Source organism: Condylura cristata, unplaced genomic scaffold (assembly GCF_000260355.1).
Source record: "Condylura cristata isolate star-nosed mole 26May11 unplaced genomic scaffold, ConCri1.0 scaffold00006, whole genome shotgun sequence".
Classification (NCBI taxonomy): Eukaryota; Metazoa; Chordata; class Mammalia; order Eulipotyphla; family Talpidae; genus Condylura; species Condylura cristata.
The window spans coordinates 54,910,856-54,930,515 of record NW_004567107.1 but is presented as its reverse complement, the minus strand read 5'-3'; the positions used below and the strand labels follow the sequence as shown (position 1 = coordinate 54,930,515).

Below are 19,660 nucleotides of genomic sequence, written 5' to 3'. Positions count from 1 at the left end.
AATATGAGATGAATTTCTTCCTCTGATTGGTAGGAAGTATAAGAAAGTTTATGCGATTGGGACGCAGAGGGAAGCTGGCTTCTTATGTCAAATTTCCACCTTTCTGCTACCTTCAAATTAATTTCCCTCTAGTCCAACCTCTTAGTTATGTATGCTATACAGTAATGCAAATAAATATACTTTAGAGCTCACCTTCCTTTGCCCTTCCTCTGTAAGCATCTCAGCTCTCTACGGAGTTTAGCAAAAGAAAAACTGTGATTTAGAAAGAGAGTGTGAGTTACATAGTGAAACACACATATTTGAAATATGGAATCCTAAGTCAGCCATTTGGAAAATAAAACAAGTTATTTTTTTTTTTATATATGTAATTTTTTTTTTTTAAGATTTATTTATTCACACAGAACTGGGGTACAAGCCAGAGGTGCAGGGGTGGTGGCAGGCTTCACCAGACACAGTGAGGAACAGAACAGGCAGATCAATGAAGTACACTGCTGAGGGGAGCAGCAGGCGAGTCAGGAGAGGTCTGCTGCACCATGTGGGTCACCTCCAAGGCTGGGATCAAACTTGCACTGAAGCAGCTGTGGCCATCTTGCAGTGCTGTGTCCCAACCCGTTGCACCACCAGGGAGGGCCCTAAAACAAGTTATTTTTAATGGAAGTGGTAAGTTAGTGACAATGGAGGACATGCTACCTGGAATATGAATGCAGAATACCAGGGACTGCTAGGCAGGAGATACACGGAGGCACAATATCCAGTGGCACGAATTTTCTTCCCTGTGATCATATATACATATGTATATACTTGGCTTGCTAAAGACAATGCTGATTAGTGGCTGGATGGAGGAAAGATAATTAGCCAAGATCAAAATTAAAAAGCCTAACTCTCCAGCCCTAGAGTAAAACGTAAACCTTCAGGGTATTGTCACATTCATTTATACTTCATTTACTTGTCATTAGACCACTATCAACTTGATTGGAGATTTGCACTTAATAAAAAGGATCGGGCTACAAGGAGTTATCTGTCTTTTGTTTTGCTTGCCCAGCATCCCATCATCTCTCTTAAGGGGAAAACCAAGTTCAAGTGGACACATGGTCCAGATCTGGTCAACTATAAGTCCCCAACCCCCAGGAGCTGGATAGTTGTTAGCGACTCCCATGAGACCCAGTGACCCAAGGTGAGCCAGCATCCTCTTCATATTCCCTCTATCCTAGGAGCAGATACCTGTCCTTGCCTTTGAGTTGCTGCTAGCCACCTTAGCAATTGTGTAGACTAACCCGAGGAGCAAAGCGTGGTGGTATTGTTTGATTCACAGGGTACAGCCACATCTGAATTAATCTATTCTTAAATTTCATGGTTTGTGAACTCTTTGTTTTTAGCTGAAACTATTTTGAATTAGGGTAGATTTCACTTGCATTCGAGAAACCCAAATATAAGAAAATGAAAGCCACCATTAATGAATGATTGAGGGTCTTCCCTGGTGGTGCAATGGGTTAAAACACAGCACTATGAGGCTAGCTGTAGCAACTCAGTTCACGTTAGATCTCCTACTGAGGAGGTGACCCACATGGCACAGAAGACCTCTCCTGTCTCGTCTGCCACTCCCCTCAGTACTGTACTTCTATGATCTGCCTATTCTGCTTCCCACTCTGTCTCTGGTGAATCCTCTCACAGCCTCTACATCTCTGACCTGAGCCCAGTTACATATGCATAAATAAATCTTGTAAAAAAAAAGAATCTGATTGTGGTCCTTCCTGGTGGCGCAGCAGGTTAAAGCATAGCACTAAGAAGCTTAAGCCACTTCCACATGAGTTCGATCCCCTCCTGCCCTGGAGGAGATCCACATGGTGAGGCAGACCTCTCCTGACCCGCCCGCTGCTCCCCTCAGCAGTGTACTTTGTCAATCTGCCTGTTCTGCTCCCCACTCTGTCCCTGGTGAATCCTCTCACCCTCTGCATCTCTGGCCTGTACCCCAGTTCTATATGAATAAATTAATCTTAAAAAAAAATCTGATTGAGCTAATGATCAAGCTTAATATCACGCTAATTTAAATGTATCGTGTAGTTCTAAGAGTGTTTTTATCCATAAGACAATGTGTCTAACTCATTAAATTAACTAGTATCTTCTTAGAGACCCTGATGCCACCGTTACCCCTATAGTTTGGTTCTGTTAGTAAAACCCTCCTCATGCCTTACACCAAATAAAAGTCACATGCACAAAATTCATAAGATTATTTTACTAGAATTTAGGCGGGAGGAGATGACAGTTAAATTTTCATAAAGAAAATCTTCAGATTGAACTCTAGCCAAACAAATAAGTGGAAATTCAAGTTCTTGTTTCAGTCTCAACTGGCCTGTGTACCAAAGCAATGCCCCCTTCTCCTGGCACCATGTATCAAGCTGTCAGTGATGTGGCCACCCTTTCACAACCCTTAACTCCCTGTACCACGTCTCAGCGATGCCAGACACAAATCATGAAAAATTTCTTCAGCTTCATGATTTTCTTCACCCAGCTGAGAATGTTGCTGGCCACTGCAAAGCTATTCACCAACCATAGGCTTTGGTCCATACAGCTTTCTTCTTGAACTCTGGAAGAATTCTCAAGGACAGCAGTGTGGCTGGGGGACAAAAATAAAGAGTATTGTTGCTTTTGGTGGAGCTTTGAAAAGGTCACTTAGATAAGAAAGGTGTCAGGTCAGAAGTTGGCTTTCTCTCACTTGGATAATCTGAGAATCTGATCAAAGCTTAGGCAGAATTTTAGCAGCAGAAATCATTAATAAAGGTGAGAGGAAAAGGTGTTTTTTGTTGGCTTTAAATACTATGCAGCCATTAAAAGCACTACTCATGGTAAGAATAGGCTAAAATACTTTTTTAAATAAGGAAGTACTCAAAGTGATGTGTATTTTTAAATTGTATTTGATAAGTGTGTATAACCAAAATAGAAGAGGCAAAATTGTCGTTGGGAAGTGGGATTCTGAATTCCTCTTTACCTTTTCATATTCGTTTTCTGAATTTATACTTTTAAGGCCATATTTTACCATTATATGAAACATTTAAAAACCATTTAAATAAACCATTTAAATTTAAAGGCACTACACTTCTTTTTAAAATCCACTCTCTAATTCAAAACGCCACTTTGGTGACCCCTTTCAGGGTCCAGTGCACACTAGAAGCTATTTTATAACACAGACAACTGGATGGTTTCACTCATGTTTGACATAAGGCAAAGAAGTAATACCTTTTAAAAGATCCCTGGATTTTGCTGAAAGGGCTTCTTGTGGGCTTCCCATGATGCTGAATATCCAGTCAATGAACTAGGGTTAAAATGAAAAACTGTATCAGTGAAGACACCCCCACTATCAAAGTGACCAGTACAGACCTTGCATCCACGTGACCAGGCCCTAGGCAATCCCTGCTGGGCTGGGGAGAGCAGAGTGGTGACAGGGACTAAGCACAAAAGATAGAAAGTTGGACACAGTTCTCATTTAACCCAAATTCAAATCGCCTTCCCCTGTTGGATAGCCTAAGACCTGCTATAGGCTTTTTGGTTTCTTTTTTAGAGATTTATTTATGCAAACAAGAATTGGGGTGCAACTGATGACTGGATTACGAAGATATGGTACATATATTGAATGGAATATTACTCAGCAGTCCAAAAGGTAAACTCATGCCATTCTCAGCAACATGGATGGAGCTGGAAGGGATCATGCTCAGTGAGATAAGCCAGAAGAAATATACTGGGTGGTTTTACACATAGAGGATCCAAATACAGTATTAGAGGGGAAAAAAAGAATAACTATAATAAAGTAAATATCAAAAGCAACAGGCAACTATCAACCAAAGACATTCTGAAGGGAGTGAGAGGGGAACAAGATCAAAACATGAGTGGGAAGAGCTCAGGGGACTATGGTGATGGTGCATTAGTAAATTGGTGGTGGGAATTTTATGGGGACTAATCAGGATTAGAAAGCACACATAGCACAACAGTGAAAAATGATGTAAAAAAGTCTCTAAAACTAAAAAAAACAAAAACAAAAAAAAACAAAACAACTGGGGTACAGTTGAGGTGTGGGAGGTGGTGAGAGGATTCACCAGAGACAGAGTGGGGAGCAGAACAGGCAGATCGACAAAGTACACTGCTGAGGGGAGCAGCGGGCGAGACAGAAGAGTCAGCTCCCTGACCAGGGATTGAACTCATGCTGCAGTAGCTGCCCATAGTTTCATAGTGCAGAGACTTAACCCCATGCACCACCAGTGAGGCCCCTACTATAGGACTGAAGAGTAAGACCAACATGGGCCCAGAGGGCCTGCTGTGTGCCTTGCATGTAACCTCTCAACACTTAAGAGGCCCAGAGAAGTTAAGAGCCTTGCCCAAGACCATTCCCAGTGACTATTAGACTCAAGATTTAAATCCCCAATTGCAATTGGCTTCGAAGTCATACACTCTCTTTCTTTGTTTTATGCTACCTCCTATCTGGCGTTGTACATATTTAGGCCTTGGCTCCTGGCCTGGGTAGTAAACAGGGAAACATTTTCGATGTAAGCCTGTTTCTAAAAGTTATGTATCTGGAGATGAGAACAATTTGTACCCAAATGAATAAAGTTGAAATGCTAAAGACAAGGCATAAATTTTTAAATAAATCCTGCAAGTGAGGTAGGAACTCATACTATTTGTGAGACTGATTAATCTCCCAGGGTACAGTTAAATATATATTTTTTTAATTTAGGTGCAGCAGGTTAAAGCACAGCACTAAGAAGCTAAAGCCCCAGGTCCAGAGTTGACCCACATGGTGTGGCAGACCTCTCCTGACCCGCCTGCTGCTGCCCTCAGCATTGTTCTTTGTTGATTAGCCTGTTCTGCTCCCCACTCTGTCTCTGGTGAATCCTCTCACCGCCCCTGCACCTCTGTCCTGTACCCCAGTTCTGTATGCATAAGTAAATAAATTAAAAAAAAATTTTTAATTTAATTCAGTCATTGATGATTGAGTATTGCCAATTTTGATTCATTAAAAAACATATACATTAATCATAGGTACTAGGGATTTTTAACTAGAAGATGATAGAAGGGAAGGTTGAAGGGGGAAAAAAAAAACAGAGAAAGTATCCCTAAATTCCTGCCTTAATAAGAAATTTTTCATTTTCTTCTTTGTCCACTTTTTTTATAGTATTCTAATTTGGAAAGTAAACAAGTCAATGAATATAATACATTGTAGTCCAAAGTGAAATTGGTACTTGGCCAGAAATAATAAAGTTATTTTTGTTTAAGATGATATAAAAAGATACAAATTTGCAATAATACTAATGTTTGCTAGGTTTTAGAAAACAAACCTAATTAAAACAATTTTTTTAATTGAGGTGCTCAGATAGCTGTGCTTAGCTAACTGTGAGCGCACAATTCAGAAATATTTTTAAAGATTAAGGTTCTTATTCTAAGACAAAGCCCACAAAAATTTGGTTTTAAGCCTTCAAACTCATAAGATTCAGTTTTGGTGAAATGGAATTCAAAAGAGAATATTTTAATCAACTACATTAAGCCAAGTTAGAGCCAGGAATTGAGAAATATAGGAAACAGTATTTTTCATCCTCTCTGCATGATAGTCAGTGGCCTGGAGAGACTCACTGTTAAACACCCAGGTTCTTCCTACAGTTTGTGTATGCCTGTGTGCAAAGGTGGTGACATTAGACCTTTACAAGTTTCTTCACTGTATCTGGGCACAGGCTCCGGGCATCTGGGTTACCTGGAACATGGCTGAGGGCTGGACTGAGCTATGGAATATGCTAAAAGATAGATGGCCCAGATTTACAAGTCTCCTGGCATGTTGATCACCTCCCTCATCATCCTAATTGCAGTCTTGAACTCATCTCCCTGACTGTCCTTATTCTGAGATTCCAAGCTCTCAGAATCTTACTCATCCTTTCACCCCTAAGGTTTAAAAGATGTGCTCATTCAACAGATTAAAAAAAATAATTTTTTACATGCAATAAGTTACAAGAAATGGGATATAGGCCAGAGGTGTGAGGGGTGAGAGGATTCAACAGAGACAGAGTGGGGAGCAAGACAGGTGGATTTTACTGAAATACACTTCTGAGGGGAGTATACAGCAAGACAGGAGAGGTCAACTGTGCCATATGTGGTTCAACTTCCTGGCCTGAGATTGAACTTAATAGGACTTAGTGGTGATAGCGCTGAGACTTAATCCATAGGCCACCAGGTGCCCTTCAAGTCTAAATTCTTTCCAGCTTATCCCAAAGCCCCAAAGTCCCATCTAATAAGCTAGATGTCACTTTTTTTGCTTTTAATCAGTTACCCCAAGCCTGGGCTAGCCTCAATCTCTGAGGTTCCACTGATGGCTGAGGTTTGGGCTGTATGAAAGCTTGTGGTGATTTAGGCTTCATTTACTCCCACCTCAATCTGACAGAAGAAACGTTGAAGAGAAGACAGTCTCCTGCCCTGACAAGCAGCTGACTGCCCACCTTACCTTCTGGGTCTGCTGCTTCCATGGCTCTTTCTGCAGCAGAAGAAGCAAGCTACTGGGGAGGAGAGTAAGTGTTTCCTGCAGAGTGACCCTGTTCACTGGACTCCTGCCAAGGAAGCTTGATGCTGGCCCAGCCTGGCCACTTCCCTGATGCCATGGTAACCAACTAGCACTGAGGCCAAGGAGGAGTGGGGCAGCATGATCTCCCCATACAACCACCGAGCCTGCAAATACCAGCAACAGGAAGTCCAAAGCCTACAATGGAGTTGGGAACAAGGTTAGTACACATTTAATAATTCAAAGAAACACAGGTTCACAACACAACCCCCTGAGTGACACACTGTGGTCTCCCCTCCACTCAGCCCTCCTGCCCTACTGCTACCGGAAAGAGGACTGAAGAGCAATCTCCATTTCCACAATGAATGAAAAGATGTTTTGGAAGGCTACTGGGATCTACTTTTGTGAAGAAAGAGGCCCAACAGCTTACTAACTATTGCTCTAAGATTTCAGGAAAAATGCGATCTATTTAATTTCAAAGGATAGTGAGATCTGAACACTCCTCTGTTCGGGGGTTTCCAAACAGGTTAATCTTTAAGAGTGACATGGAAAGACAAATTTAGATTTATTTTTAGGTGGCCCAAACTGGTTTTTAGAAAATATGTATAATCTGATTCCATTTTTGAACAATCGCAGTAACAAAAGACTCCCCTCTCACACACAGAAACATCCAGATAATCACAGGAAAGGTCATAGTAATGGGTTATTTTGGATTTTTTTGTGATTTAAATTATACTTCCTTCTGCTTATCTGTATTTTCCACATTTTAAAAGATTTTTGTAAGAAAATAAAAGGTTAATGAAAACTTACAATGATGAACATTATTATTATTTTGCTTTTATGCATTAGATTATGGAAGTTTTTGCTGTGTGTGTGCACCATTGAGAATCAACATTTGTAGACAGTACATTAAGTTCATCACTTCACAGTATCACTCTCCCTACAGTTCTTATTCTCACTAATTAATATTTTGAAAGATAAACAACTTTCAGAAAAACTGAGCTGAATTTCAAACAAGACCTCAGGTCAAGAAATTTTACTCACACCATCAACTGGTGCAGAGGCCAACCCATTTACCCCATGTCCACTGTGGATCAACTGCAAGAACACAGCACCGAGGGCTCCCCTTCCTTCTGTCAAGGAATGTATTCTGTTGAAAATATTTCTCGAGGGTAGCCCTGGGTGTCTCCAAGCACCTGACAGGAACATGTGTTTCCTTCTGACATCAGACAGGTGTCACCATTGTTTTCCAAAAATAAAGGAAGGAGGGAAAGAAAATCTGCAAGCCATAGCATGTACCTTTTTTTTTTTTAAGAGCAAATACTCTATATTTCTAGATTTTACCTTGTCAAGAGCCACATTTGGAATAGAGGTTGACTGGTAAGCAACATTTCTGATATAGCCCATCAATTCCAAGAGCCATTCCATCCTCTTCAATACACCTGAAATGAAAAAGGCAGGTTCTTAGGAGACTATGGTTTTCCTTTGAAAGATAAAATAACCTAAAAACATTAAAACCACCATAAACTAAAGGAGAACACCTAGTGAAGACTCCATGAAACAGTTTCAAGTTCTCTGGAAATCCTGGGCTTGTGATTGTCTTGACCTTATTTATATCATATAAGTGAATTTTGGCCTTTATTTTTAAAAGCTTCTAGTGATAAAATACATTTTTTGGGTTCATTTCTCTATAAACCTTAAGTACACTAGAAGTCTGGAATGTTGGGTCTTGGACAATTAGTTGCTTTTATAGACTTCTTTTGCTTAAATGTTTCCAATTTATGCCAAAATCACAGAGAAAACTTATTCCAAAGACATAAAAAGAAAAAAAAAAGTCATTACAGAGTAACTGGAGAACAAACATCAGCATAAACAAAGATTTTCCTTTTTTTTTTTTTAAATGAGGAATCCTAGCACAGTAAATACTAGTTGGGCAAGTTTTCAAAGCTTAGTGAAAAAGGAAAGTGGAAACTAAATCTGAATGTCAGCAAATTGGAACCAAAAGCAGTATCAAATTTATTTCAGTTACATGTATTTTCATGCTTAATTGGGAGCAACCTCCTTGATTATTTCCTGACTTTTGCTCTAGAGTAAAAAAATCTAGTTTCTCATCACAGTTTCATTTTTCACCAGGCAGGCACTGATGCAGGTACAAGTATCTCAGTTGCCAAAGAGGAAGACAAATTGAAATACTCATCCAGTTTTAGAAAGAGTATTATAATGGCGCTTGTCAGATTTCAGAACCTTAAAGATACAAACGTGGAGGGAAAAGGGGCACAGACATGTATGTTGCCTAGGGTGGTGTGACTTTCCCAGCCACTCTTCTAGGTGTGTTCAGAACGTAGAGAAATTACAAGCATGTGACCGAAAGTGTGGGAAGGGCTGCTCCCTTTGCAGGGGATCATTAAAGTATAAATGCCTCAAGATATGATATGATATGATATGATATGATTCATTAGCAGATTTTCAAGCCTAGAACTTGAGGAGTAAGGGTGTTCAGATCCTACTTTTCTGTCCCCTATGGAGTTCTCCTATATAATGTCTATTGAATTTTGCTGTTGCTATTTTTGTTTGTCTGTTAAATGATCATCTTCAAGCTATTTTCATGAAAATATCTATTTGTTTGGGAAACTGAAGCAGGCAGAATAAACGTGATCACTTGTCTCTACTGCCTAGGGCCTATGAGACCAAAAAAAAAAAAAGACCCTTAAGAGAATTCATTCCCATTTCCAGAGAGTGGAGGCTGGAAGGGCTTATTGCTGTCCATGGTGCTCCTCATCTTTCAAAGACCTAACCTGTATCAAGAAGCACTAGTTTGCTAGTTGGGGAAACCATTACACTTTCAAAGGGAAGGTGGGCAACTCTCTGTTCCTGAGGCTCCCCCTGAGCTGGCCTCACCTGTGTTGGCATGACTCATAATCCGGGCTTGGTACAGACTGTGCAATACCATCCAGGCCAACGCGTCTTTTTCATGGTGCTGAACAGCCACGCTGAGCATATCAGTCAAGCCCATCAAGGGGAGTCGTCCTTGAGAGACCAAGTACAGTCTGACAAAGGCAGCCTTTTCTACGCTGCTCTGCAAAAAAGCAAATTGTTCAGTTACTATTAAATTAACTTAAGTCATTATAAAACCTCAGGGCAAGGGCAACACAGAAAGGTTGAGTTTGATGTTAATTATTATTCCAAATGCTAAAACTGCTCATTTCCTGCAGCATATGCTCCCACTGCCTGTGAACTGTATTAAAATGTGCCTACAGATCGGGGGTTGTAATGTCACCTCCTGTTTCCTCATAAAAACCATAAATGATTTTGGGGGTTAACTGGTGATTGTATTTAGGAAGGACACACAAATGATAATACTAACGCTGATAACTAACAAATGCTGTACTTATCAAGTGCCAGGCACCATTCTGAGCACTTAACATTTATTAATTCAGTAGTTCACAAAGTGTGGTACGCAGGCCTCTGGAGGGTCGCCAAGACCCTTTTAGAGGCACTGTGAGGTCAACCTGAATTCATAATAGCACCACAACTATAGTCACATTCACAGTTTTTTTTCATTGCCACTTGCAATTTTTTAAAAAGCCAGTTTCATTTAAAATCTTTGTAAGCAATAAAAATGATTAGCTTGATTAAAACCTTTGTCCTTGAAATACATCTTTTAAAAATTACGAGTGGTCATAAGGGACGTCTGCTTTATACTCAAGCATGATGGTTGTCTCAAGGGTAAACACTCATAAGACTGAATTGTAAGCAGAAGTAGCCACCTTTTAGGGAACACCATTTACCTAGAAGAATGGCTGTTAGACAAGCGATGGTTATTCAAAATGAGTATTTGAGACATTATTTTCTTAAAATTGAAGGAACTGGGATTGTCACTACAAGGCAAATATTTGGCAGCATTTGTTGCCAGTGAGAAAATCTAGTATTTTAGCAAAAATTCAAATGTTAGAAAATTTGTATCTGCTTCTATTACTTTGGCAGCTTCCCACGGCATTTTTTGATGAGACTGCTGGTGATATTAACAAGTATGATGCTTTGATATTGTAAAATAAAATGTATCAACATTTAGAAGATTTCATAACTCTGTGATTCAGTGTTTTCTAAAGGACCCCTGCATGATATACACCAGTGGGGTTGGGAATGGGGGTGGGGGTGGAGGGAAGCCTAAAGTGTAAGACACACACAATAAGCTTTAATGTAACAGAATATGACACAGTCATTGATATGGTTTCAGGGTGTACACATTGTGACTAATTTATAAGAAACTGTCATTTGTTGATTTTTGGTACAATATAAAGAAGATAGGTACAATTATCTGAAAAGACTGCTAATGCATTTTCTTCCTTTTCATCCTACCTATTTGTATGAGGCTGAACTATTTGTCTTTTATTTGTCAGAAAGTTATTTGGTCAGAATAGTTCCATTCCTGTGCATTCTGTCATTCTGTATCAAAGACATTGTACTGTATTTGTTTCTGCACCTTAGAAGATGCTGAGCTTTTTTTTTTTTACATTTTTAAAAGGACAGGTTTATTAGGGAAGGAGAGGAAGACATTTGCAGGCACAAGAGGGTAGAAAGTACAGCAGCTGCTGCTTTACCAAAGGAAAAGTTTTGTAAAAAGAAACACCTGCACAGTCACAGGCAGGCAGGTGTGCTGACACTAAGATGTTCTTGACAACCTGGGACTGATTAGGTTAAAAAGTTATGCATCCATCTATACATCCCGACTATCACATACCCAAGTCTATGAGGGGGCTGGACATGAGAATCTACAGTGCAACAGAGATAGTTTCCGTAAGGGACAAAGACAAAGCAAAACTAGCTTCCGACAAAGGATACTGTAATCACCTCTTCCACTGTAAAGTCCACCTTCGTAATGAAAACAACAAATGCCCGTGCTATTACCTCAGTCATCTGGGTAACCCGAATGGCTTCATCATCTGTCATTTCCGAGAGGCATTTTGCTACACTGATATACAGCTCTAGGTCATCTCTCTGGTAAAGAAAAATCCAGTGTGTCGAAACAAAACGTAAGATAACAAATGTAGTTTTAATATTTCACAAATTATTAGTTTTGCTTATATCTACAAGGAGTAGCTGATGAGATTAAATGTTAACCAAACCAAAACATGTCGCTGGTTTGTATTCTTTAAAAAATCTTCCCTGTTATTGTGTATAATGGTTTAGCTATACTTTTTTCCTCCTTATCAGAATCCACCATCCAAAGTGATTTTTTTTAACTGTTTTGGAAAGCTACCATTCAGAGGTCTGCCAGGGAGGGGAAACGTTACTGTTAGGTTACTTGACATAAACATCTTTTGGACAATATGCCTTATACTTGCAGGTGTACAGCAGAAGATGAGCTTTCTCATGTTCTACAGGCATTTGGTACAAGGTCTAAAATCACATTTCTTGGTTTTGCACTGGTTAAGCTGCTTCTGAGCCTGCTGAAAACTTTGGTTCTAAATATTCAACCTCAATTTAGATCTTGGAAGCAAACCCATTCTTAGTACAGATCGTGGTTATTTCTTGCTAGCCTTCCCACCACATTCTTAAAACATATACCTCCCTGCTTTGCCAAAAAGGCTTTAAAAAATCCCAAACATAAATTGTCAGGAATGTAAATATTTTTGTTCCTCACCCGAATCTTATTTGGCAGAAGGTCAAAAATTTTCGCAGTAGCTTCGCAGAGCAGACTCCAGAGGTGATAGGCAGGGCTGGGCAGTTTCATGGCCTGGCTCAGGCCCTGTAAGGCACTTGAACATAACTCAGGATCAGACAGGGAGGAAGCTGTTTGAAAAACTGCCACCATTAAGTTTTCAACAAAACCCAGGATCTGTTCATCAGAGACGTGTTTTATCCACAAAGGTGCTGACACCAGGAGGTATTTCTTGATATTCACCTGGAAGCAAAACAGAAGAGGTCAGATGTAAACAGACAAGTCTGGATTTGCAATGCTCAAAATCTCTAGATCTTTCTGTGTTTGAGGGCAGACTGAGAAATAAATGGTGCAGGTTACCACCTTACTTTCTCATAGTTCCATGGTCCAGTGGTTCACCAATGCATATAATTTTGGCTGCTATTGTGACTTCTAATCAGGGTGATTCATGTGCATACATAGTATCTACCAATTTACCTGTAAACTACTGAGCTTAAACCTTGGATTTTTTTTTTAATGAAGGGAATAAAGTGCTACTTCTAAAATACATAGCAATTGCTATTCTCTGGAAAGATTTTAGATCTGAAAATGAAGGGCCCACCTGCTGACAATCAAATGAACGGAATGACTGATAGTATTAATTTCTTCTCCTGAGAAAGAAAAAAGAAAAAACATGTTGCTGGGTGCATTTCTGATCAAAGAAGAAGAAGTAGCTAAAGCTTGAGGAAATAATAGTGGCATTTCAGAGTTCACAGAACTCAGAATGTGGTTAGTAATGGGCGTGTTTGTGCTACAAACTTGAAGAGTGTGCTTTGAAAAATTTTTAGAAACTCAGTATCCTAGAAAGGAGCAGCAAGTCTAAGAAAAGTGGTATAAAAATAAAATTTGACAGGGCCCTCCCTGGTGGCGTAGCAGGTTAAAGCGCAGCACTAAGAATCGAAAGCCACTTCCACGTGTGAGTTCGATCCCCGCCTGCCCCAGAGGTGATCCATATGGTGTAGCAGACCTCTCCTGTCTTGCCCTCTGTTCCCCTCAGCAGTGTACTTCGTCAATCTGCCTGTTCTGCTCCCCAGTCTCTGGCAAATCCTCTCACTGCCCCTGCACCTCTGGCCTGTACCCTAGGTCTGTATGCACAAATAAATCTTTAAAATAAATAAATAAATAAATAAAATTTGACAAAATCAGCAAATTTCTCAAAAGTAGTGCCATCAGTTATCTGAAGAATTCACTTTGAAGAATATACTATTTCAGATAATTTTTTACATTTTAAGATTTATTTACTTATGTGTATAAAAGCTGGGGTGAAGGAAGGTAAGAGGATTCATTAGAGACAGAGTGGGGGGCAGAACAGGAGGACTGACTGAAATACACTGCTGAGGGGAGCGGCTGGTAAGAGAGAAGAGGTCTGCTGTACCATGTGGGTAGCTCCCTGGCCAGGGGTGGAACTTGTACTACAATGGCTGTGAATTGCTTCACAGTGTTGACACTTAACCCCATGTGCCAACAGGGAGGCTCTCAGATCATTTTAAATGAGAAGGCATATAATTAGGAAGTGAGTTCACAAACTTAATCAGTAAAGCTAATAAGAAAGTCAATTATCAAGGATAAAAGCAAAAGAATAGCAAGAGATCTAGAAAACAAGTAGAAAAAGTACAAAAGAGAAATGGAAAGATAACTAAAACCTAGAAAAATGTCCAAAACTGTGAAAGTTGTTTGATTCAAAAGGAAGAAGAAAATACATCAGCATTTATGGGTTTTGCAGATAATCAGAAAAAATACAAAAGAGAAATGGAAGGATAACTAAAACTTAGAAAAATGTCTAAGGCTGTTAAAGTTGTTTGATTCAAAAGGAAGAAGAAAATATGCCAGCATTTATGGGTTTTGCAGATAGCCCCTTTATTAGCCATATGCATGTTTTGTGGCTTAACACTTGACTCAGTTTAATGAATCTGTAAAATAGAAATAGATGTGAAATAAGCTGGGCCCAAAAGATTATTATATGATTGTATTCTAAATAATATCTAAAGTAATATGAAAGTTCTTTTAAGAATGTAAAATTGGGCCTCTCTGGTGGCACAAAAGGTTAAAACACAGGCCCATGAAGCTACCTGCAGCCACTGCAACACTAGTTCAATCCCCAGTCAGGAAGGAGACCCAAATGGTGCAGCATACCTCTACAGTGTCACCTGCGGCTTCCCTCACAGTGTATTTCAGTCAACCTGTCTGTTCTGTTTCCCACTCTGTCTCTGGTGAATCCTCTCGCCCTCACCTCCCCCTTGCCCTGTACTGGGCCTGTACCCCAGTTCTCGAATGCATAAATAAACCTTTTTAAAAAATCAGGATCTTCTTACAATTAAAAAAAAAAGATTGCAAAATTACAGAGATAAAAGTAGGTAAGTGGTAGCCTGGGCTTTAGATTGTCAGTGGGGGATGACTACAAATAAACACAATGGAACTCTTTGGAGTGATGGAGGTACTTTTGGTGAGGGATGAAAATGTATTAAGTGTATTAAAAACTCATCAAATCATACACTTGAATGGCCATATTTATAGTATACATATTCTAAATCAATGAAGTTGTTAGAAAGGTTGACCGCTTAGAGGTGAAAAGACTCAATCTAATGTCCAGAAGTTCTCGTTGTGTGCTTACAGAGAGCAAGGCCACAGCAAATGTGCTTAAATGACAGCTCAATAGGAGCTGCATAAAGCAGAACAGGTAGCAGCTGACAGGAAGGGGCACCTGCCTTCTATTAAAGACAACTGGGATGGGGCCTCCTGGTGGCCTAAGGGTTAAGTCTGACCCCTGTAACCTCTACAGCCTGCATTGGATCTTTAGCCAGGAACTAACCACATATGTTGCAGCAGACCTCTGGGGTCTTGCCTGCTATTCCCCTCAGCAGTGTATTTCAGTGGATCTGCCTGCTCTGGTCCCCACTCTGTCTCTGGTGAATCCTTTTACACTCACCCCAGCCCTGTAACCCTGCAACCCTGGCCCCTGCACCCCAGTTTTTCTATGCAAAAATAAATTTTTTATATAAATGAATTATATCCTAATTATGTATATATATACACACAATTAGGATATATATATATATATATATGTACACGCAATTAGGATATCAAAAAGCTTTTTTTAAAAAAGTGCCAAGTAGGCACTGATGCCAAAATATTGAGGAAGAGGGATTTGCACTTTTCTCAAAGAATCAGTCTCTTAGACTAGAACAACAACAAATATGAGATCATTTAATTTACAATCAACTGATAAAACCTCTAAGGACTCCTGGGATGTCTTTATTTGGTCTCAGCTTGAAATATACTCAAAATTATTCATCTTCACTAATTTCATGTCTTTAAACCATCTGGCTCCATTCTTTCTATCCCTCCTCAGCCTCAAAAAGCTGGCTCCTCATTCTAGGGCAAATACGAGCTAGATCACCTCTTCCTTATTATTCTGTGCATGCTAAGCACCCTAGCAGGTATGTTTTACCCTCTCCACCTACATCCCCTTACACTTCTATCCAATCCTACCACATCTTCAAGGTTCACCTCAATCACTGTTTTTTCTGTGAAAGGAAGGGATCATATAGGAAATACAAATACATGTGTCTTTGTCTTAATACCTACTGGAACGATTCCATACTATCAAATAAGTAGATTCAAACAACTACAACTTTCCACCTGTATGGTCTCATGAAAGGAACTTCAGTAACTCTGGTCATTATTTCCTTTTTTTTTGGTATGGCAAGTGGTAGCTGAAAATATGAGTGGTGATGGCTGTGGCAGTATTCTGAATAAATTTTCCAATCTGCTGGCCAGTGACTGTCAAGTCCTCAATTTTCATAAAATCCCATTTATTCCGTCTTGACTTAGAGAGTATACACCCAGTAAATGTTGGTCTCCCCAAGAAATCAACTCCTGGTATGCAATACACTCTGTTATACTTACACTCAGACCATGGATCAGTGGGGGCATCACCCACATTCCCAACAGGGCAGCTGCATTCTGGGATGATTGTGCTTGGGTCACCATAATTTCAAGGCATAATTGTTGAATCTCTTCACCTGAAAGAGAAGAAAGTAAAAGAAGATCTTATATAGCTGCTTCTCTGCTCATTTTCAGACTTCAGTGTCTCAAATCAAAGCAGCTGCTTGTCTGACTTTGACAAGAAGAACCACCCAGCAAGTGAAAAAATATCCAAAGACACGTACATGAGGAGGCTGGAAAATGTGCCCAATGCCATCAAAATCTCAAGTCTTGGAACTGGCCATGAACTAGCTCAGGAAATTGCTTTTATAATATTCAGAAAAGTCTTGACACCAACCACTATCAAAATTTCAGCTAAAATTCTCTTTGTCACTGTTTCCCCTTCCTGCAGACCTTGTATCGGCACAGAGAAACCTAAGTCTGGAAGGGTAACAACAGGTAGCCCAGGAAGGAGTGGAAGACAGAGCCACATTCTCTAGTGATTGGGTCTTTTTCTCAGTCTGATTCCCATTAGTGGGTATGTTTTCATAACCATGTTTTTTCTTCTAAGTAATTTTACGAAAGCACAAGTTTTATATAGCATACAAAGGCAAGGGGGACGCAGGGGAACATATTCTTCAAATGAAATCTCTGGAAACACAGTATAGTAACATCCTATTTGGAACCAGTGAATATGTCACCTCACATGGCAAAGGAGCTTTGCAGATGTGATGAAAGTCCTGGGCCTTACCGTGGGAAGATTGTCGTAGATCTCTCAATTGTACTCATTAATCACATGAATATAAATGTGGAAAACCTTCCTTGGCCGCAGAGAACCAGAACGATAGCATGAGAAGGCCTCAGCCTCCCATTGCTTGCTTTAAAAATGGCTAAAGGGGATCTCAAATCAAGGATTGTTGGCAGCCTCCAGAAGCTTGAAAGGAGAAAGAAATGGATCCTCCCTATCTTAGTCTGTTCACGCTCATAAAATATGACAGATGGGGTGATTTCACAGTGCTGGATGTTGAAAATCCAAAATAGGGTGCCAATCCAGATGGGTTCTGGTGAGATCCTAGGCCATCAACTACTCACTGTGTCCTTACAAGGGAGATGGGGCTAGAGAGCCTCATGAACATGGATCTTAAATTACTAATCTTATTCTGGAGGGCTCTACCTTATGACCTGATCACCCTGCAAATGCCCCCTCTTCTAATATCCATAACACTGGATTTCAACATATGAATGGGGGGGCAGGGGACATACATATTCAAACCAATGAGCTCCTCTTAGGGCATCTGAGAAGGATGCTAATCTTAGTCCAGTGAGATCACATTGGACTTCTGGCCTACACAACTATCAGATGACAAATTTGTATTGTTTCAAGGCTCTAAGTCTATGGTAATTTGTTACAGCAGCAATAGAAAACCAACATAGGGTCCTTCCTTGAAACTCAGGGCTCTGGAAATAGGCTGGTAGCTATCAGCCCAGGCTCTCTGGGTCCTGCCCTGCACATCCAGCACCAAGAACATTCATTCATACACTGCTTTAATGGACACATCTAGGTTGTGTCCTCAGACCCCCACCTCCCCCTACCCTTTAAATATAAACAAAATGACTCACTAAAGTAGCCCAGCTTTCCCATCCAAGATGACAAACCTCAAGATGCAGGCCATGACCAGATGAGACACAGTACCTACCTTCTGACTCAGGTCCTATATAGAAAGTAGAATCCAAAGGTCTGAAAAGACATAATATTTACCAAAGTTCAGTCTCATAAGTGGAGAGAGGAGTGCACCCCAGTTCACAGGAGGGTACTGATAGCTTTCTCCAACAGTTGCTATGGGTTTCATCACCACTTTGAGAAGGGAAGGAGGGACAGATTCAGGACCTGCAACAGAAATGAAAAAAATAATAAAACAGTTTGACAGTATCGAGAAAATGGAAGATAACCAACTTCTTTCTTCTAGGCATTTGGCACCCCAGGAAAAGGGGAGGTCCCAGATTCCCTGCCCAACCCAGGAGAAGAATCTAGAGAGGAAATTGAAGAGGATAGAAGCAGGATGGAGAGCCTGAGGAGGTACATGGAGCAGAGAGACATGTGAAGAAGCAGCTTTTGCTTCTTGGGTATGGACTGGTTGAAACAGATGTGGGTGAGACCCGTGGGGAGGGTCACTATGGCAGTGTTTACATTGATTTTGATTTTGCTCTTTTCCTCCCAGACTTGTCTAGCCATGTATGACCCTTTTCTATGAGTCTCTGCTGGAAGGTGCTTTAGGCTTGTGGTGGGCTCTCAGGCCTTGCTTTGGGCCAATCTCTTTTGGGTAGACTTTTACCCATGAGGAGATGAGTAACTTCAGGTATTTGATTTAGAAACTACATTCTTTTTCTTTTCTGTATTGCACACTCATTGTATTAAAGTTCCTTTCCATTAAAGGACTTGCATGTTTTGTCTTGATGCACCAGGTGGCAGAATCTATTTAGAGCTGGAAGGTTTGGGGGATCATGGGTGTCATTCTTCCTAACTCTTTGATGTGACCAAACCTTCAATTCTGTCCTCTTAACCTCAACCTGTTGAACTATAAAATCTTGCTTGCTTCCATTCTTGTCTTGAGTCTTTCCTTCCTGTCTGGATAGGGATGTTCCCCTCTGCTACTTAGCTGTCTTCACATTCAGTTTTCTAAAAAGGTCTAACTTACCCCACATTACTGCCTCATTGTTTACTCAGTTCTCAGCTCACTTCTAGAAGAAGAAACAAAGATTACCTATCTAAGTCCTTAGAGTTCCTTCTAAGGACTATGGGTTGTCAGTCCCCATGGTCACACATGGACATGTTTTGGACCATGCAATTCGCCACAACTTTTACACCTGGTACTGAACCACAGTCTACTGCTCAGAGGTGGGCAATTAAGGTGACAGCTAATCCTTACATTAACCTGCTACCCATAAGACAGTATTATAACTTTTATTACTTTTTTTTCAGGTGGGTAGTAATTAGGAATTGAAAAAGAAAAGAATACAGTAGAGCAGTTATACACTAGTTATATTAGTGCAGGCAGGGTTGGGGTAACCATTAATGATCATGTAAAAATAAAGCTATAATAGGTCAGAAATGTTATATAAAAAAAGTAGAAACCTAAGAAGGAAAAGCAGAAATAGCAGTGGGGAAATTAGCATCAGCAGAAAAGGAGAGGCAGAATCAGCAAATGGAAAAGCATCAGCAGGAAAAGGAAAAGCAGGGGCAGAATCAGCAGATAAATCAACAGAATCAGCAGAAACTGAAGAGGGGGTAAGCAGAGGTTAGAGCACAGTCAGCAAAGTAAAATATATCCACAGGAAGGAGAAGCACAAGAAAAGGAGAAGCGGAGACAAAATCAGCAGAAAAGTTGCACTGATAGCAGATGTTGAAGATGGGGTGCTAGAAGAGGATGCAGAATCAGCAAAAGAGAAAAAAATAATAGCTGCAGAGAGGGGATGCATAGAGAAAAAGAGAAGCACAGGAGAAAGGA

The 19,660-nt window shown here is 40.3% G+C and overlaps 1 protein-coding gene across 1 annotated transcript in view; it reads right to left on the bottom strand.

Annotated features, from left to right (window-relative positions):
• Positions 1–2,215: 2,215 nt before the first annotated feature.
• The window catches only part of FOCAD (focadhesin), a 240,939-nt gene continuing 223,494 nt past the window's right edge, over positions 2,216–19,660 (bottom strand). Inside the window, exons 36-44 of the mRNA XM_004677690.2 lie at positions 17,914–18,042; positions 16,137–16,252; positions 12,174–12,434; positions 11,438–11,527; positions 9,428–9,605; positions 7,874–7,971; positions 6,476–6,727; positions 3,235–3,310; positions 2,216–2,614 (exon numbers count right to left, since the gene is read on the bottom strand). Of these exons, the coding sequence (XP_004677747.1) occupies positions 2,541–2,614; positions 3,235–3,310; positions 6,476–6,727; positions 7,874–7,971; positions 9,428–9,605; positions 11,438–11,527; positions 12,174–12,434; positions 16,137–16,252; positions 17,914–18,042 (1,274 nt within the window). The 3' untranslated portion in view covers positions 2,216–2,540. The remainder of the gene's footprint in view (positions 2,615–3,234; positions 3,311–6,475; positions 6,728–7,873; positions 7,972–9,427; positions 9,606–11,437; positions 11,528–12,173; positions 12,435–16,136; positions 16,253–17,913; positions 18,043–19,660) is intronic.